The sequence below is a fragment of the Lissotriton helveticus genome, chromosome 9, assembly GCF_964261635.1.
Source record: "Lissotriton helveticus chromosome 9, aLisHel1.1, whole genome shotgun sequence".
NCBI lineage: Eukaryota > Metazoa > Chordata > Amphibia > Caudata > Salamandridae > Lissotriton > Lissotriton helveticus.
Window position 1 is genome coordinate 20,453,715 of NC_136070.1, and position 20,745 is coordinate 20,474,459.

The window sequence follows — 20,745 nt, forward strand, 5'->3', positions numbered from 1 at the left end:
GGTATGTGGCACCAGGTAAAAGTTGCTTAGAGGGGACTATGCCATCAGCCACCATGGTGATGCTAGCCCCTGTGTCTCTAAAAGCTTCAACTTTCAAACCATTGATGATGGGTTCTTGTCTATACTTGCTCAAAGTATTTGGGCAAGCAGAGAAGTTGGCAAACCCCATGCCAGTCTCATAAACAAGATCATTGGGTGATGGGGACCTGGATAGGCCAGGGTCCACCTGAGCTCCAACAGTAAACCCACCCAGATTCCTGGGTGTGCTTCCACTTCCTGGGGGATTACTGCTGACAGTAACAGGAGGTGTTGAAGCTGGCTTTGGAGGTATATTTTCTTTATTGTTATTCTTGGGACAACAGTTGTCTGTTTTGTAATGCCCAACCTGTTTACAGGCATAACAATAAGGCTTTTTCTCTGTTGAAGAAGTGTCTTGGGACCCACCCCCATTCTTGGAGTTTTGGGGCCCTGGGGAAGTCTTTTCTTTATTTTTATCCCCACCCTTATCTTGAGGCTTGGTAGACTCCTTCTTCTGGTTACTGTCCTGATTCTTAGGCCTAATCCTGGTTCTGACCCACTTGTCTGCCTTCTTTCCCAATTCTTGGGGAGAGGTCAGATCAGAGTCCACCAGGTGCTGGTGTAAGAGCTGGTTCTGACAATTACTTAGGATCTGCTCCCTCATAATCAAATTATACAATCCTGTAAAGTCATGTACTTTGCTGCCATGTAGCCAACCCTCCAGAGCCTTAGTAGCACAATCTACGAAATCAGTCCAGTCTTGAGTCTGTGCTTTTTGGGTGTCTCTGAACAACAACCTGTATTGCTCAGTGGTTAGGCCAAACCCTTCAATAAGAGCACTCTTCAAGACAGTGTAGTTTTTGGCATCCTCAGGTCTAACTGTGAGGAGCCTGTCCCTCCCTTTCTCAGAAAAGGAGTACCATAACATTGCAGCCCACTGATCCTGAGGCACCTGCTGTACCATGCAGGCTCTCTCAAGAGCAGTCATCCATTTGTGGATGTCATCCCCTTCCTTGTAGGGGGGCACAATTTTTGTCAGGTTTCTATTATCATAGCCCCTGTCTTTTTCTCTTGGAAAATTGCTGCCACCAGTGGCATCTAAGCCACTTAATTTTTGCTCTCTTGCCAAGGCAAGTTTAGCTTGAGCTAAGGTAAGTCTAGCTTGACTCAGGGCTACCTCCTCTCTCTCTATTTGGAGTTTGACAGCCCTCATTCTAGCCCTATGCTCAGCTTTCTGTGAAGCAGTCATGCCTCTCTCTGATTCTCTGGAGGCACTAGAAATATGAGAGTCCCCTGAGGGAGATCTCACTCTTCTGTTGCCTGGGAGAATAAGACTGTGGGATCTGGGGAGGTGCTGGCCCTCTCCATTTCCCAGTAGGTCCAAGTTGGCCTGGCTAAGCCTGGCAACTGGAACCTGGCTACCCTGATCCTGAACTTCTAAGTCCTCAACATCTGAGTCCTCTTCTAAGTCATCATCCTCCTCCTCTTCAGGGGGATCAGTGACAGGGGGGTTCCCTCCACTTCCTGTGTCTAGGGAAGCTGCCTTTGCCTTTTCTAAGTCATCCTGTTCTAGGATTTCTACCAAGATTAGGCAGGTGGGGCTTCTGCCCCTTTTTAACCCTCTTGCTTTGCACAAGGCAATCAAGTCTCTGCGGGTTAGTTTGTCATATCCAAAAGTTGCCTGGGTAGGGTCAACTGTCACAGGAGCAGACCCTGAGGCTTTTCCTGTGTCAGACATGGTTACTAGTGAGGTGTAAGTGGTGCACTTACCTACACTAAGTGTTTTCCTACTGTACCTTGCTAGTTAGTTGTAGTCAGGGTGTGCTAATCCCTTCAACCTACAACTACTAAGTTCAGTAGAACTTAATATGCTAAGCTTTTGATTTTATATGTACCTAGAGGTACTTGATGTGATCTTCCAATTTGATACAAAGATTGCAATGGTAAAACAACAGCAAGCTCAAATCCGCACCGCTGCTCACCAATGTGAGAAGTTGGCCTGGTAGGGGATGTTCCCAATTCTGGAACCACCTACTACCTGACCAAACAATCCCTTATGGTGTCTGGTTGTAAGTCAACCTTATTAGACAAGCTATCCTAGGGGTAGCATGGACTAAGCAGCCTAAAGGCTTAACTTAAGAGGTCGTGTTAAGCGAGCTGTTTTACCACATACAATCCTGTAATACCAAATGAAAGGACACCACACAAGTATATGTTATAAAAATATATGTGTTTATTACTAAAAACAATCCCCAGTATTCTTTATGAATAAAGGGGCACAAGCGTTAAATCAAAAGCACTGTTTAAACATACAAGTTGCACAATTATGGATGAGGGCGGGTGGCCACTCAAACCATATACTAAACAAGTGGTATAAGAGATACCAATCGAGCAGTGGTTAGGCCTAGGGCCTAGGGAATCGCTGGGAGCAGTCAGGACAAGCAGTGCTGAAGTCGGGAATGGCCCTCGGGATTCGGGAGATGTGCGGAAAGCGCACGCATGCACCAATGTTAACCAATGGTGCGTAAAAATGACAAAGTTAGAGTTTTAGGACACTTCCGCTGAACCTAGAGGAACAAAACTTAACACACAGACCCTAGAGATGTGCACCAGTGTGGGAACACCGGCGGAGCAAAGTTACCTCACCCACAGGAAGTGGGTGCACAGGGTCGAAGTGGCGTCGGGTTTTGACACGCAGGCTCTTGGTGCTTGAAGCTGAAAGGGCTGCAGGCAGGTTGAAGATGAAGTGTCCGGTGGAGTCCAAGGGTGGACTCAAGTTGAAAAGTACCTGAAAGCAGAGGGGACAGAGTCTGGGTCACTCAGCAGTGACCAGGGTGGAACCAGGATGGAACCAGGCAATGTCGGGCGCAATCAGGTGGTCGTTGAGGAGCTTCTCTCCGCTGTCACGTGGGCTCTGGGGCATCTGCGACGTCCAGGAGCAGGTCACGATCTGTCCCACGCAGGCTCTCACCGTCGGTGCAGTCGGCTTCAAGTTTGGAGCAAACAACACTTGGCAAGAGCAATCCACGCGGGATCGGAAGATTGCTTCTCACTCGGACCAGGAAGGTCAGAGTCGGGGCTCCTTTTCAGGGGAGCTGGTGTGGATCTGGAGCAACCAGATTCACGAGTCTTCTTTGTAGTTTCGTCGGCACAGGGACCACTAGCCAGCTGGCAAGTGACCGGGCCAACGCGTTGAGCCAAATGGAGCAGAAGGGCCCCACGCAGCACTCGTCGAGTGTGGAGGGCTGAACTTCGGCTCAGGAGTAGCTCAGGGTGGGGGCTTCTCAAACCCCGGTGCACAGCTTCGAGGGTCACTCGTGGGCTGCACGGTCAGCGTCTCGTGGTCAATTCAAGATGGCGTGCCCCACGCTTCCGGTCGCCTCCACGGGTCTCAGCTTTGCAGGGACTGTGGATCGGGCTGTTGGAAGGCAGGCAGGCTTGATCTCGTCGATCTCAGTCGCTCGAGTTCCGGCGGGAACTGCAACTAAGTAGACGTCGAGGGCTGGATGGTGCCTGCTGCTGCAGGGTGGTCACTCCTTGACCACAAGGGAGATTCTTCGGGCTTCCACGTTGAGATGGAGGGCGAAGGGTCCAGAGTTTCGTTTCAAATGTTTCTTCCAGGAAATCTGAAGTGCATTGGCACTGCTCCCACTCTTATTCCAATCTGGTGGGCGTGATTACCTGCTAGGTCCCCTCCTATGGGTGGGACCCAGGAAGTGGGTGGATACACCCCCTTCCTTTGATCCAGGCCGCCCTGGCACGAGGGCTGGAGTGCCCCAGAACCGGTTTGGCCGGATTATGCAAGGGGCAGCCTTGTGCGCCCCAGGCAGTGTCTGGTTTCTTTCAAACCTCCCTGCTACAATACACTATCTCCTGTCTGGAGGGTGGTGACACCCTCCTGTGACAGGAAACCCTTTGTCCAGGCCCCATCTGTTGAGTTTCGGTCAACTGCAGGGGTCCAGACATTTGTCTGTGGCAGAGGCATCCATTTTGTGGATCTTAAGGTCTTTGGAGAAATTAACCGCATTAAGTACAGTAACATGTCTTACCCCTCTAGAGGGGTGGAATGCCATCCCCGTCGCCAGAACTGGCGAGGGGATGGTATTCCAAAGCGTATGACACCTTACACGACATGTTTTGATAAAGCCAAACCAAAGTTGCTAAATAACCGCGAGGATTATAAGGCACTTAATAGTATATGGTATGGCATTATCCTGAAACAGCTTAGGGATTTGTTCCCGACAGCTGCAGACAGGCTCAGCTCATGCTAGAGCTCCATCTCACATAAAACCATGCACCCTGCCTCCAGGATTGATGAGGCCTTCCATAGGAGTGGCTCACAGGTTTACATGTGTCCAGATATAGGTTTAGATATAGGTATACTATACCTAAGCAAGGGGTGTTTACACCACCTTACCCCAGCTGAGTGATCAGCCAGTTGTGTCAATTTAAGAACCAGCCAGGGGTGGCAAAAGATATGCTGCAGCCCCTGGTAGGCCTTGGTGGCCCCTATGCCCTGGGCACCTATAGTGCATTATACAGGGGCTGACAAGGAGTCCATTTCCAATTGTGGTATGTACCTAGGGTACATGGAATCCATTTTACAGAGAGAGCAGATGGCTTGGGGCCCTGATTAGCAGGGAACCAGGTCAACTAAGTCAAAAAACCAGCTAAACACAGGCAAAAAATCTGGGGTAACCATAGTCAGGTAGCCACCTTCCTACAGGGGGAATGCTAGGAGATCAGACAGACAGGGGGAATGCTAGGAAACCAGTGGGTGGCACAAGGAATATTGGGACATCAGAGAGAAACAAATGGGGGGGAAGGGGGTGAGATTGCAGGGATTTATGAAAGATCAAAGAGAAACAGGGATAAAGTTATAAAACATGAAAGGGACGGATAATAATGAGAGATCTGAAAATGATGAGAGTTTTGAGAGACAATCTGATGGAGACACATGAGTAGGGCACAAAGACTCAATGAACCTATCAAATCAGACCTATGTGGGACGCGGGTAAACATGAGATGAAGCGTGAAATTGCAGGGCTTGAAATGCAGTTATTTTGCACACAAAAAACGGGATTCAGACAACATTTGCTGGCGGGTCATTCCTTGGCCAAAGGACCAGGATTTTACATATAGAGATGGAAAAGAGAAGTGTGTCCAGAGACTGTTCAGGAATTATGGAAAATGCATCAAGGAATCTTAGATAAAAAAGTACAAAAATTGAAGAATGTGAGGAGTCCGCTCAGGGATCAAGGGGAAATGGCATAATCGAACAATACACATATTTTCAACTAGTGTTACCAGGAGAATCAAACAATCATGTGTAAAGGCAGTGGAATCAATAACGTGCAGAGAAACAGAAACTGTGGAAAGTAAGTATACTGTGGAACACACTTCCCCTACATATCCGGAAAGAGGAAAACTACGCTAGTTTCCGGAAAAATGTAAAAACCTGGCTCTTCCAGAAACAACTGTGCTAAAACCATGCCCAGCATATACCTCTGTTCAACCTTATGTCAAAGGCGCCGGGAAACCCTTCTTGGGTAGGTGCGCGCCATACAAATGTAAAAAAATAAATAAAATAAGTAATGTACAAAACACATCATCAACAATCAAACACTTTTTGGGAAAATGATGTGAACATCCACACCCCAATTAAAACACACAAAAGCGAGCGAAATCCTCTAGTATCCTGGTGCTCTAAAGACCTTGCTGACGTCCAGGAAAGAAAATGGAAGAGAAACAGAACCCCCCGAATGACCTCATGACACAGCAGTTCTTGTGTGCAACACACAGACAGCTTGTCACATCAGTTCAATCTAAGTTGTGTACCTTCAATGAAGCCACCAACAGAAGCAGAAGGCTATTCAAGACAATCACGCATTGCATCAGCCCCCGCCAGACCCACCCACTCCTCGCCACACTAAAAATGCAATGTCTTCAACCGCTTCTTCAGGGAATGAATACATAAGATCTGACAGTGCATCAACATCTTCCTCTAGAATCTTGCATTGGTCATCCTTCAAATCCCAGCCTCTCACAGATCTCATCCACGTGCTCAACTTCCTCAAAGCCACATCTTATGAAGCGGTCTCACCCTCGCTGTTCATCCTTCTCTCTCTATGGATGCTCTCTCACCCCTACTCCCCATTGTCAGTGCCTCACTCGCCCAAGACATCTTCCCAGGAGCTCTCAAGACAGGCCAGATCCTCCCACGTCAAAAGAAAAAAAGAAAAGACATCAGACCCTGACGACCTCGCCAACTACTAGCCCATCCTTCACCTACTATTCATCTGCAGGATCGCTGAAAAAGTGGTCAATGTTTGACTCCGAGCTCATTAACACTAACCTTCTCCTGCACGACTACCAGTCTTCCGATCATGCTGCACCAGGGAGACCGCCACCTTATACATCGCAAATGCCTTCCCGACCACAGATGGCAATGTGACCCCTGCCACCTGATATTGCTGGACATCTCAGCCGCCTTTGATGCAGTCGGCCATCTCGCCCACATACACAGGCTAGAGTCTCAAATGGGATTCACAGGCAAACGTCTTCACTGGCTCTCCTATTACCTTTCCAACCAGCATCGGTTTGTTCACATGGCACCTGCAGGTTTCAAAAGTACCCCATCACCTGCGGAGTCCCCCACGGTTCCATCCTGGCGCCGGTCATCTTCATTCTCTATATGGAGCCACTAGGTGCCTTAATCACAGGTAACATCATCAAAAACCACCAATTTGCTAATCAGACGGAACTCTGCCAGGGGCTGAAAGTCGCCTCTTCTTCAAACATCCAATGCTTCAAACATTGCTTGCACGTCTTCAAGACCTGGACGTTCACTGACTACCTGAAGCTCAACCCAACCAAGACAGAATTTCCGTTATTTGCCAAGAACAACAAACAAGAAGTAGCACAAAACCTGACTCAATGACATGAAAATGAATTTCTTTGAACCACAACCTTCACCAAATGCCAGTCACTTGGCTTTATCATGGACACCGGCCTCACCTTCAAGGAACATATTGCCAAAAAAACAAAGACGACCTTGTACTACCACCTCTTTCTTCTAAAGAAATTGAAACTATTTCTTTTAGAATGTGGCTTCAGAACTGATGCTTAAGCCCTTAAACTTTGGTGGTAACCATCCGATCCTTGCCCTCCAAGACTCCACACTGAACGCCCTAATGGGGCATCATACATGCCACAGCGGGTCTCATCCAGGTACTCAAGAAATATGATCACATCACCCCCATCCTGATGGAACTCCAGTGTCCCTCCTCGCTGGCCCGCACCGTCTTCAAACCTAGCTGCGTCATTTACAAAGCCATAGTGACCAGCACTCCTGCCTATCATGCAGACAAACTCACCATGCCTGGTGGTTCTCAGCACAAACAGAGCCAGGATACCATCTGACTGCAGGCTAAGAAGTGTAAAAAAGAAAAACAGCAAGGCAGATGGCCTTTTCCATCTATGCTTCTAGGTTCTGGAACAACACCCCCATATTCTTTAGGACCGGCCCAATGCTGCTCCAATGTAGGAAAGAGTAGAATAAAACACCTCTTTAAAGAACACTACAACACAATGCACCTCGCTCCACAAACCAGCTACGTCTCCGATCACTCGTAGACTTTATGCAAGACTTTGACTGTATACAGAGCTCTTCTGTCTTATGGCTAGGTTTACACTATAGAAATACCACAGACAGACAGACATATAAAGAACTGTGTTAAATCAGCAATCCGCAAGAAAACGAAATGGTAACTTATTTCTAAGAGTAGTTTTCAGCTTGAAGATCTTTCTGGATTTACTTGTGCATCATTCTGCCTTCTAGTGGTTGGGTACGGAATTTCTTTTTCTAGTCCTCTCTTCTTCCTGTTTTTAGGTTGAGCCTAACGGCAGCGCGCATGCGCTACTCGATCTGCGAAGCATGCTATATTAGGGTATGCATTGGAAGCCCCACCCACTCTCTGCCCATATTTGTCACTGGCCTTTGTCACTGTCCTTCATAAACGCTGGCTTCTGATTCGTACCTAGGCTTGTTAGTCCTTCCTTGGTACCGCCTTGTCTGCATTTGTTACCGCCCACAACAACTGGACCTTTTACCTGGCTCGTTACGCGGTCTGCGTTATCTAGTGGGTGAGCACTATTTTCCACCCACACAACGTCGCAGCCCTCTTTTACATTGCCGTTACGTTTTTGTTAGTAATTTGCAGAGCGGTCCGGTTTAGCGGCCGCGCTGCTTTATTTATTTAATTGGCAGTGCGGTCCGCTTTCAGTTTAGAGGCTGCGCTGCTTTATTTATTTAACTTACACTGCGGTCCGCTTTCACTTAGGCGGCCATGCTTCTTTATTTAACTAGTATTTTAATCCTGAGTGGCACCGGTTAAATTCCTATCATCCCTCCTCTGAATTCACTTCTGTAATCCTAGTTCTTAGAGCGACCATACCCAAAACTTGCAAACAGCAAGGTACACTCAACCTCGTTTTCTTTTTTTTTGCGACATGTACTGACAGATGGCTAGTGCAACCAATGGTAGTATATGGCGGCCCCTGTCTAATTGTTTATCTATATGTCAGCAGATTGCGCTATAGCCCTGAGATGTCAGTTATCTTCGTGATCTGCAGTCATTGCCTTATGCGGGGGCTGCTCTCGAAAACTGGCCACGTTCCACTCTTGCTGGGGGAGTAGACGCTGAATATCGAATCTATACATTTATCTGATTATTTTGATTTGTAAACGGTTATATTGCATACTATCCTTTTTGTAATTGCTCTGCTTATTATTCTCAATCAACTCAGAGTTAAAGCAATTGAAAAATGCACAATTTCTGATAATTATTTTGATTTTGTATGGATTTTTAATAGCCTTATTTTTAGATTGGCAACCTTTGTAATTTCTGTCGCGTCAGCGGACTGAATTTATATTACAACCATAGTAAGGAGGGGCATGTCAAACATGGCCACCTCACAGCTTCACCCAGTGTGCTTTTGTTTAGTGTATTCTGTTCCCTCTTTCAATACTTGCTCCAGACGCTGGCACGCCCTCCTACGGCCCAAACAAAAAAACTTTTTAATCCCAGCGTATTTTTTCAATAATTTGAAAAAAGGCCAAGTTATGTTAATTCACATAAATAATACCAATGTGCCACAGCCTGTTGTGTATCATGGTTCTCATGGCGGCAATGTGCCATGTCTGACGCGGAGGTCAACACCACCATTGTGATTGTGCCAATTTGATCTTTTCGCTATGTGCCCTAATAGTCCATTTACTCTCCCTGTAGTTGAGTGATGCAAGTGGAACGACATCCACTGCTTAGGTTCAAAGTGCCAGACCAACGTTCCATGAAATGGGGTGCCACATAGATCTAGGTAGGGCCATTGATGTGGCCTAACGACCAGAGCTGCTGACTTTGGACCGTCGGCTCCACATCCTGTGATTTGGGGCAAATCACTTAATCTCCCCGTGCCTACCAAAAGAATGAAGGTGTCCTTGTGTAATGTAACTGGTGCTAATGTTAAGTGCGCCAATTCCTTCGGGTCGAGTTTGCGCTGTATAAAACTGCAAAAAAAAACGAGCATTTGAAATGCAAAAGGTCTTGCATTTAGGCAAGTTTCAGCTATTGATATTGTAAATGATAATGCCTTTTATTTATGTTTTAAAAACCAAAACATAAATAATAGGCATTGTCATTTACAATGCCAATAGCTCACACTTGCGTAAATGCGAGACCTATTACATTGCAAATGCTAGTTGTTTTTAAAAACCTGGGTGGCATTGACCATTTGGTGTCCTGTCCATCCCTTCTGTGGGGTCAGATGCCCACCTGGAAGCCCCTTGGCATGGGCACCATCTTCAGATTCTTTTTATCCTGTGGTGAATCTTTGTGGTGGCTTCCAAGTCTTTGTGTATCTTCTTTAGATATTTTGTGTTCAACAATGGGACGTGGGAGGAATCTATGTGAATCCAGAAAGTTCATGCTGCAAACCTACTCCTACAGGTAAGTAACCACTTTGTTTTGCAGCATGAATCTTTTCTGAATTCACACGTTGTGCCTCGATTATGTTGCAGAATTCTCCCCTCTTGAAAGGCTGGGTTTAAACAAGTTTGTGGTTGTAAACAGGTGTGTTAGTACTCTCTGGTTCACGTGTGCTTCTTTTTACTTGAGTATCCAGAACAGTGGTTTGTAAAGGATGCACAGAAGACCATGTGGCTGCCATACAGATGTCATCTATGGAGAGATGTTCTATGAATGCAAGTGTTGCCCCCTTCTTCCTTGTTAAGTGCATGCTTGGTCTTTACGCCAGCACTATGCCTGTTGTCTTGTGAATGTCTGGATTGTGTGGACTCTCCAACTTGCAGCCTTTCCCTTGGTGACCCCTGACCCTTTGCTTGCTGGTGCAAATGACATGAAGAATCAACTTCCCTTCCTGGTCTGGCTCGTTTCCTACAAGTAATATATGGCCACCCTTCGTACATCCACGCTGTGCAGGAATCTTTCTGTTTGTGTTCTTGGATTTTGAAAAATGCAGGCAGTTGAATAGCCTGGTTGACATGAAAATGTGAGATGATCCAAATTTGGATTGTGGGTTTCTCCTCTATGCCACTCTTTTCTTGTGTATCTGCAAGTAGAGTTGTTGTGTTGTGAGTTCTCCTCGCCACTCGATTGAGATCTTTCAGTGAGGTTTTCTGCAATTGTGCCAAGGTGTTGTGAGCCCACCTAAGCTTCTCTTTCGTCTTCAACGTCTTGGACAGGAACTCTCTACATGCGTCACAGCCATCTGAACTGTGAGCTTTGGGCAGAAAAAGGTGACAAATCTTGAAGCTGCCAATCTGTGCAAACTTGGGGTGCCACTTTTGGCAGAATTTAAAGGGGGTTCGCTCGCTCCATCCCCGCTGATCATTCTCCGACCCTTGTGTCTGATGCTCTTCCAGGGAGCCTCTTAAAATTCCATATGGTCTTCTTTACCTCAATCCTCTGTGACAAAGTTCCTCTCAAACTCATTACACTTTATTCCTAACTTATATAACATTATCTAATCTTTGTAGAATCGCTCTGAATAAACAATTAGCAAAAAAAAGGCCCGATGTATTATACTTATTTTCATTCTGTGAAACTGTGCCCTTTGCATATTAATAATATTAAACTAGAAACAGTTATGAGCTTCTATGAAATATTGCTCAGTATTCAAAAAACAATTATTCGGAACTGAGATTTTTTTAGATGAAATACTATGAAAATTTTCAAGTACACTTGTTTATCACAGTGCAAAGAATTACATTTATGAGCGTACATTCTATATTTGTTGTTTTTATCTAAATAATTAAGATGTGTAGCCAAACGTGGGGATACCAAGATAATTATAACATCAGAATTGATGAAGGAACCATATAATCAGAAGGTCACTCAAATAAGATGTCAAAGGGTTAAGATATTTTACAGCATATGTCCTACCATTGCAAACGAGCGCACTTTGCTCCTTGTGGCCCTGGACAAGGAAAAAAAGAAATGAGAATCCTTCTCCGAAACTGCTTCATGGAGTAGAGAAAGATGAAGAGCGAGTTCAGCTCTCATTCACTGGGACGTTCAGACAGCAGGGATGGCTGCTGAGCTTTTCTCAGCAGATCCTCTCACCTCTTCTTTGGCCATCAAGGCTCACCAGGAGAGACTCCCATAATTCTGAGAGCTCGCCTGTCTAAACAAAAACGTTCAAACCATCACATAAGGTTTGAAACAGCATCAGTCCTGAAATCACTGAGAAGCTGAACTTAGGGGTCTTTGGGATATCCAAGAGTCTCTGGGCTAGCACCGGTTGTACTTGTTCCAAAGCAAGTGCTTATGAGTTTGTGGGTTTGTGTGGACTAAACAGATCCCACTGCTGCATAGTACAGAATCCACACTTCTTGCGGTCACAGAGCAACTCTGTAGCACTCTGGAGAAAGGCAGATCCTCATGCTTGATTCTGATCGACTTAAGCGCCGCATTTGATATGGTGTCCCATAAAGTCATGCTTCACAGAATATCGACTTAAGTGGGTCTGCTCCATCCTGGTTTTCCTCTTGTTTATCTGAGCAATGTTTATAGGTCACAGAAATTCTCCTACAAGGAATCGATAAACGCTCTTGGAGCGACCTAGGTGGCCTGCCTCCCTCCCCCCACTGCCCAAGACCTCTATTAACAAGCATTTACAATGCAATTGGTCTTGCAACTGCGAGTTTTGGAACTATTGGCATGGTAAATAGCAATGCCTTTTAAAACAAGTTTAAGGTATTGGCTTTGTAAATGAGAATGCCTTTCATTTAAGTTTTAAAAATGAAAAGAAAAATAAAAGGCATTGTTATTTGCAATGTCAATAGCTCAAACTCGTGTAAATGTGAGACCTATTGCATTGGAAATGCTTGTTAAAGGTTTGCAGTCATCATTAGAATTCCGCTTCCGACTGGTTCTTCCAGCAGGTGGGTTCAACCTACACAATGGTATTCGTCTCACATTGATTGAGCGAGGTTTGAAGCACGGTCATCCGGACCTGCAAAGCCTGCTATTCTGTTGTAAAAGTTTGACAAAGTAAAGCTGTAATGCTCCTCAGTCCCGAAGTGTGTGCCTCCTGCTCTTCCAGTAGAGAGACCCCCAAACAGCTCTGCCATGGAGCCTCAGTAGTGCTCAGAAGCAGCTTCCCATGTTCCAGTACTGAGACCACACTGTGCGTGCCCTCCCGCCAAACGTTGTCCATTACACTATGGCTTGACGGGCACCAGATCTCTCTCAATGCACCCCTATCCTAAACTTCAATCTTTAGCCTTGGCCGCCTCTCCTCCGTAGCTTCTGAGATGCGATTGTTTTACTGTGTACACTAAACAAATGAGCAGTTGTCACTTCTTTCCTATCCCTTTAGCTCCAGACTTCAATCTCCGCGTCCCCTACTGCCCTGGCTCGAGCCACCATGCCCCCACCTCGCCGCGGCTGGCACCAGACTCTTTCTTTTACTGCGGCTGAATGCATTTGCTCAGCGAGGTGGGTGTGGTCACTTCCCATTGTTGTGGAATTTTAATTTTAAATAGGCAGTTTGGGAGGGAGCAGTGGGGGTAGATAAACCCACAATGCACTGCAGCCCGAGGCAGAGTGGAACGAGAGATTAGGAGCAGGGGTCTGTGGTGGGGGAGAAGAGACACCCCGGCCTGTCACAGATAAAGTGTATGGTAGCGCCTAGAAGCAGCACTTACTGGCCGTACATGGAAAAAGTGAACGTTCATAAGAGTGAAGTGATTTGTACATAGTAAATCATAACGCCTCAGAATTAGGGCTTTTACTAGAAAGTTATAAAAACACGCCATTCAGGACCACAGGATGTTGAGGGATTCTACCGAGACTAGAACCCAGTCCCCCAACTTCAAGGTCCACCGCTTTAGCCGTTAGGCCATACCTTATTGCTGTGGGTAGGCCCAGCAGGACACGTTAATCACAAGAGCTCATGCTGTATTTATCCATCCTAAACCACAACAAGGTCTTTGTAATGTATAAACTATGCGCTACGAAGCTGCGCTGGGCATCTGGTGTTTTTACAAGATCTCATTAAAACATTTTCCAGTGGAATCCGCAGTAAGAAGCACAGTGTTAAAAACCTGCCCCATTGTTCCCCACTTGGTGTGCAGTCAGCAAAGCGCCCAAAGGCTGCCCTCTTGGCGATTCTCACAGTTGCACGAGCTTCACTCTCCGAGCTCCCAATGCAGAGGGAGGGTGCGGAGAGAGTGTGCTTGATTCCGTGTGACTTTACCAGTGAATTTTATATTCATATTTCCAAATGACACTGGGGACGATGCAAATAAGTAATAATGTCACTAGTGTTTATTACATTGTTTTAGGCGTTTTTTATATAGTGCGGACTCGACCGAAAGTATGTGAGCGCTTTACATGAGCACCAGTGGCGTTACAGACAGAACATTGATTTTGTTAGGCACAGGGAGATTAACTATTTTGCCCAGGACCACAGGATGTTGAGGGTTTCTACAGGGTGCGGAGAGCGTGTGCTTCATGCGCACTCCGGGAACAAATAACACCCGGACACGAATCAGAGGAGCATCGTTGTGCACAGTACGTTATATTGAGAGGATGTAGTGAAAAAACAGGCGTTGGCAGCCTGCAATTGAAAAACAAGTAAACGCTGGGATAGGGGCTTTAAAAATGGCGGCGCTTGTAAGTGCCCAAAGGCTGCCCTCTTGGCGATTCTCACAGTTGCACGAGCTTCGCTCTCCGAGCTCCCAATGCAGAGGGATGGTGCGGAGAGCGTGTGCTTGTTCCGTGAGACTTCACCAGTGAATTCTACATTCAAATTTCCAAATGAGACTGGGGATGATGCAAATAAGTAATAATGTCACCGGTGTTTATTGAAAAAAAAATTGAAGTTTTTTATATAGCGCGGACTCGACCGAAAGTATCTGAACGCTTTACATGAGCACGAGTGGCATTACAGACATAACATTGATTTTGTTAGGCACAGAGAGATTAACTAGAAGCAATAACACATGCTCAAAGCTAAAGTTGTATTCAGAGATACTAGCCCCACAGTCTGCTGGAATACCCCTGTCCTCCCCGTGACCCCTTGAGCCTCTGAGCTCTGTGCCTGCCTGCCGCCAACCAATCATAGAGCCGACTGGTGCATGCTCCAGGCGTGAAGGCAGCGTGGTTGCAGGAAGCCCGGAGCACTGGCTCGAGTGCTTCACAGCTGTTGTGAAGACTTTTCTTATCTGCTTCTTAAATAAACAAGCAGATAAGAAAAGTCTTCACGACAGCCGTGAAGCAGGCGAGCCAGTTCTGATGGGCCGGACAAATAACCCAAAAGGAGGCACCCCAGAAAGCTTATTTCCAATGGCAGGCCACCGTTTAGCACAAACGGTGACGCCAGCCAATGGAAATGTAGGGCGGGGCTTCAAGCCCTTATCTAAAACTCCTCATTAGCAAGAATTCTCACCGGGCGAGCTGCGCATGTGCGCAGCAACGCTAGGTGAGATCTAAAAATCTAGGCCTATGGGTGGACTGCACTCTAACTTTCGAAGTGCAGACAAAATCAGTAGCAGGCACGTGCTTCGAGCTCTTAAGAGGTTTAAACCCATCTTTTGTCTTTATGATTCTGGTTTTTGATAAACCATTATTGGGGCCGTTATCTTATCTCTGTTACATTACTGCACCTTTTGTACTTGGGAGCCATTAAGTCTCTTAACTAGAAGACTTCAGCTGGCACAAAACGCCGCGGCAGACCGCCTACTGTTTCCCTTCCTTTACAAATTGCATTGGCTCCCTGTGGACTGCCGGGTGCACTTTAACCCCATCGCTGCGGGGCGTTTTCACCTGCTGTGTGGGAGAGAGGGGGGCCGCGCGCGGCGCTGCCGTGCTTGTGACGAGCTCAGCTTGTCATGAGGCACAGTGGAGCTGAGCTCATCACGACCACACCAGTTTTGGAACGTTCAGCACAGCGGGAAATTTATCCCCGCGTGTGAACGTTCCAACGGTCATGACGAGCTCAGTTTGTCATTAGCGCAGCACAACCGTGCCTCATGACGAGCTGAGCTCGTCATGAGCACGCAACGGGTTAAGACCTTATGTACTGACCATAAGAGTCTGCATTCCCAGGGGGCTCCTATCTTGTTGAACCGGATATCTCTGATCGACCCTCACGTCCTCTGCGCTCAGCCGATCTTAATCTGGCCACTATCCCTTGTGTTAAGAGAGTAGGAGCGGGAGGTTGCTCTTTTCGTACAAAGGCCCAGCTCTCTGGGACTCTCTCCCCCATTCCATCAGGAGCATTCAAAATAATTTTTAGTTCAGGAAAGCACTGAAGACCTTGCTCTTCTCTAGTTAGAGTCCCTTCCGCTCCTTACTCTTTTAAGTCGCTTGCTGCAGGCTGTTTCTTGCAATGGACTGGCGCTGGGAAGCTCCGTTGCTGGTGCAGCCATGCGCTTTACAAATTTCATAACATGACATAACTACTGAACGTGGAAACATGGACCGCAAAGTTCTGCTCAAATCTGGACAACCTGAGATATTTTTTAACTCTAATAATGTTATCATGTTTATCTCTACAAATGATTGCGATGCAGAGAAGTTTGCCCGTTTTATTTTTTGTGTGTGAAAGAAGAGAATGGGCAAAGTGAGTTTATGGAATGCAGTGTCTGGAGACAAACTCTGCCCCACACACAAGTAGCATGAAGGAGCTTCTCTTGATGGTACACAAAGATCTCACAGTGTTGGTGGCCTTGCGCCATGGACTGTAGGAAGACGCAGCCAGTACTCACAAGTTGTCAGTGAAGAAGCACGCGGCCCGCTGCTGCACAATGGCCATGTGGCGGCGGTCCCAGTTGCGCGAAGGGCTAAGCATGTGCTTTCTCCCGAGCACCAGGATCCTCGCATTCTGCTGGGCTAGAGAAGATACCACATCCAGGAGCTGGAACGAAGAGAAAGGCGTGTTATGCTGGGAGGCGCTGAGAGCCAATCTACATCAAACGACGGCCGGTGAAGCGTAGTCTGAGTCTGAGAGAGCACAGTAAACCAGAGCACAATATTATCAAATGGAACATGGGAAAAGGAGGTACAGTCAAAGGAACCACATAGAAAGGGTCAACCGTCAACGCAAGAGTTTCCAAGGAAGCTCAGCCACAGCTTGGTAAACCAGCACGGTCAAAGAGAACCGAGCATATTCAGTGGATGCACGGTTAAAGCTGAAGGCGGCACGAGTGCACAAAGGGAGTACCGGCAAATATCAAAGGGCTGACAAATGCATTAACCTGCAGGATCATCTACATGCGTGTCACCAAGCTCTGCAAATCTTTGACCCTTCCACGCAGAGCACCCGCACTCTCATTCTTTTCATCTGTACATGGGAAATTTAAATACCTCCCCAGTGATCATGATTATGTACAACCAACATTTCTTTGTCATCGTCAACGTTCTCCAGACAGCTGCAAGAGGTCTAAGTCTCCCATATATCTTTCCTTCTACAATCACTAGCTCCACTGATGGCATTTCTATCCTGCTTTATATGCCACAGTTTAAGTTAATTTGCATAGTTAATTAAAACCATTGCTTGCAGTAAAATCAAATCAAATACACAAGATAAAAGATATAAAAGATAAAATTATGAACATCTCAGTCGGGGTTTAAAGCCCTTAGCATTTTTAGCATTTGTCGGTGCGTTTCTAGGTTTGTGCAAAAGATCCTGCGATTAAAAGTCTTATACAAAAAAAAGGTTCTGTACAGTCGGTCTTAAAGTTATTGTATGTTCTTTAGAGGTAGCCCACAATGGCTTTAGCATCATAGCACATCAGCCAGAACCCAGATCTTAATCTTAATCATAGTTTAATTTGAGGTGCGTTTACATACAGCATGCATGGTCCCAATGCGATTAGAGATGAATCTGTGAGGATGGTCTTTTTTGGAGCATGTTCCCAGAGATAGGTAGAATAAGAAGGCTAAGCCTTGTTTGTCTTACACGTTCTTAAGCAGTTTTTGTTCGGCTATCGTTAGGAATTTTACTAGACGGCAATTTAGCTGGATATTTTCTGGATTTAGACAGGCTAACACAGCTTGCCTCCTGGTGCGAATGCCTTTTTGATTAAATAGTTTTTTTAGGAAATGTCACCGTGCTTGAAGCATTTCTTTGCATAGGCAGATTAAATGTAGTATGTCGCCTGATTTAGCGTTGCACAGACTACAGGTGTTTTGTGATGCTTGCCTTTGCCATGGTGGAAGGTGCTGAGCACAAGGCAGAATTCCCATCTGTGCCTCATAAATCTCATTTTTGTTGCCTTGGGGTACCCCTGATTGAAGTAGGTTTGAGGACCGAATGCTTGAGGGTCATCCATGCATGAGCTCTGTTTGAAAAGGTTGCCTTGTCTTCCACCAATGAGATTTGTTTGATGGTCTTCCAGACCAGTTTTTTGAAGTTATGATAGCCAATTTGAGCATCCCATAGCCCCTTGAGTTTGGTACGTTCCAGGGCTATATGGAGATAGTCTCTGGCTTGGGAAATGTCCCTATGCTGTACATCATGCCACAGCATATGGTTAAGCAAGTGAGTGGGGGCGCTTTTGATCTTGAACCAGCAGATGATATATACCCCGTGCCTTGCAAGATCTTGTCGTAGAAGCCCAAACTCCAGCCTTATTTGGACTGGGGAGGTATAATTTGGAAGGCAGAGCATTTGTCTGTAGGCTTTAACCTGTGTATTGTCCAATTCCTTTGCATCTCTATCCCGCATGGCTTCACTACCATATACAATTGAAGGCAGTAGTTTGGCCTGGACTACCTTTAGTAGAGGAGTCAGAGTCGGCCCGGTTTATTTGTTGGTTAGGTTTTTCGTTGTTAGAGCCATTAACACACCCTTTCTTCTTGTTTCCTCCATATGGGATTTTAACTTCCCTCCGTTGTCAAATGTGACTCCTAGGTACTTATATTCTTCAGCTGATTCAATTTCTGTGTCACCAAGGAACCAGTTTCTCTGACATTTCTTTTTGTTGTCGTGTATTGACATCGTGCGTGTCTTTTGTAGATTTATTTTTTAAATTGTTTTCTGTGGCGTAGTTCTGCATTGCCGTCAGTAGATGCTGTAGGCCGACGTAAGTATGACTTAGCAGAACTACGTCATCTGCGTACATAAGATCGGTCAGTGTTTTACCGCCTACCCTTGGTGAATATGAGTTGCAAGCATCCAGTACCTTTGGGAGGTCAGCCATGTACAGATTAAACAGGGTTGGTGCAAGCACACATCCCTGTTTTAAGCCTTTTGTCGTAGGTATTTTCATGGACACCTGGGTGCCTCCTCCCAGTTTCACCTGCACCCAGGTGTTTGTATGTAATAGCTTCAGCAGGTTTAGGATGGGCTGTGGTATTCCCCATTGTGCCAGTTTCCCCCACAGTCTGCCTCTATCCACATTATCGAAAGCAGCACTAAAGTCAATGTAGCATAGGTGTAAAGGTAGCTTGGAGACTTTGGCTGCATCGATTATTAAGGACATTGTGAGGATGTTGGTGGTTGTAATAGTTGATTTGCGAAACCCAGTCTGATTCCATGGTATAATAGAACTCGCCTCAGCCCAAGTTGTGAGTTCTTCAAGTATGGTGCCTGCAAAGTATTTTGCCTCATTGTCTATCAATGCTATTAGGCGGTAGTTGTTGGGATCTCCTTTGTCCCCTTTTTTATGGATTGGGGCTATTATCGAACCCTTCAAGGAATCAGGTATTATGTTCAGGCACCTGACATCCAGAAATAGGGAGTGCAAAATTTCCGTCCAATCTTCACCCATTGCCTTAAATAGCGCAGGAGGGATGCCGTTTGGACCTCTGGCCCCTTCGTTCCACCCTTTAGCGATCTGTTTTTTAGTTGTTGAAAGTGAGGTGTAACTAGTGACGCCCAATAATCTGTTTTTATTAGATGAAGATCCCTGATCGCTCTTCTCAGTTGGGCTTTGTCTTTCATGTACTTGCGGCTTTTGAGTGCTGGCCTGTTGTTGTCCGTGGCGTTCGGTGCAGTAGTTGAAATGAGTTGAGAGGTACTTCGCCCAGGTTGATTCAGGAATGTGTGACCCAATTCCCTTGTGATGTGGGCGAATGATTCCGTTGACTACTCCAAAAGCGACTACTGTTATTGCTATTTATGTCGCCTAACAATTTTGCCCAGTGATCGTTCTCCCATTCTCTGGTGATATGCCATTTCAATTTTTTTTTATTTCGCCCTTTGTTCTTTCAAGGTCGCTTGCTCAGTGACGTTCCCGGGGAATCTTCTTAGGTTGCGGAGAGCTAGGTTTATTCTTTTTTGAGAGTCTTTATCTGTGCTCGGTGATCTTTCGTGATTTTATTCTTTTTACGAGTTTTCTGTGCCCTGTGTTTTTTGTCGATAGGGTCTGCGTATTGTTCTATTAATGAGTCTGTAAATTGTTCCCAGATTTCGATTTTATTGTCGAGACTGTCAGCTGACTAGTTGAAAAGTTGAATTGCTGTTTCGGCTTTGGTAATTGAAGTATTAGTAGTACAACTGATTCTCCTGAGGTTCAGAGTATGTATAGACCCCAGAGATATGTCAGGCCTGATCGTTCTTGTTGCCTTAGCTGTTATGTGGAATTCTTGGGGACGGTGATCGCTGTCACCTTTGTCCCCCATTCTGTATTCACCAATATGTTGGAAGAGGCCAAGACTTACGAACGTGTAGTCCAAGATTGAACTAGTTGTTATAGAGTAGTACGAATCGACTTTTGGAATGTCATCCGGGAATCTACCATTTAATGCTCGGAGATTTAAATGTTCCAGGTCTTCTAGTAGTCGGTTGATGCAGCATTTCTTTTTTTTGTGCTGAGGGGCGTACTGTGTCGGAATGTTGTAGATTCTCGTTTGTGCCCCTGCGTCTTCTCCCTGGGACGAACCTTTGAGGTATTGATTTAAGTCCCCTGACAGGTTTAGCAGCGGATTTTCCAGCTCCGTAGCAGTGTTTAGCACTTGGTTGACAAGCTCTGTGGCGTCTTTTGTTTTTCGTTTGGGATGAATGTATGAGTTAAACAGGGACACCTCTGTTTCATCGTCCTCAGTGATGATGGAAATTTTAACTGCTAGTGTTACATTTGATTTTGGGCTCATCAGGGTTGCTGCTGCTATGCTTGTAGTTGAGACGTAAGTTGCCAGCCCCCCACTACTGTGGCCGAATCTGCCAGTCCTTATTGCTGATGTGGCAAAGCACATA

At 46.0% G+C, this 20,745-nt stretch overlaps 1 protein-coding gene across 11 annotated transcripts in view; it reads right to left on the reverse strand.

Annotated features, from left to right (window-relative positions):
• The window catches only part of PRORP (protein only RNase P catalytic subunit), an 831,788-nt gene that overhangs the window by 521,505 nt on the left and 289,538 nt on the right, over positions 1 to 20,745 (reverse strand). For 9 of the 11 annotated variants that reach the window (XR_013600822.1, XR_013600821.1, XM_078659370.1 and 6 more), the window contains exon 5: positions 16,313 to 16,461. The exons of the other annotated variants lie outside the window; for them this stretch is intronic. Coding sequence is in view for 7 of the 9 variants with exons in the window: in XM_078659370.1 (XP_078515496.1) it covers positions 16,313 to 16,461 (149 nt within the window). In the remaining 2 variants the exon portion in view is untranslated. The remainder of the gene's footprint in view (positions 1 to 16,312; positions 16,462 to 20,745) is intronic. 11 annotated transcript variants of the gene reach the window in all.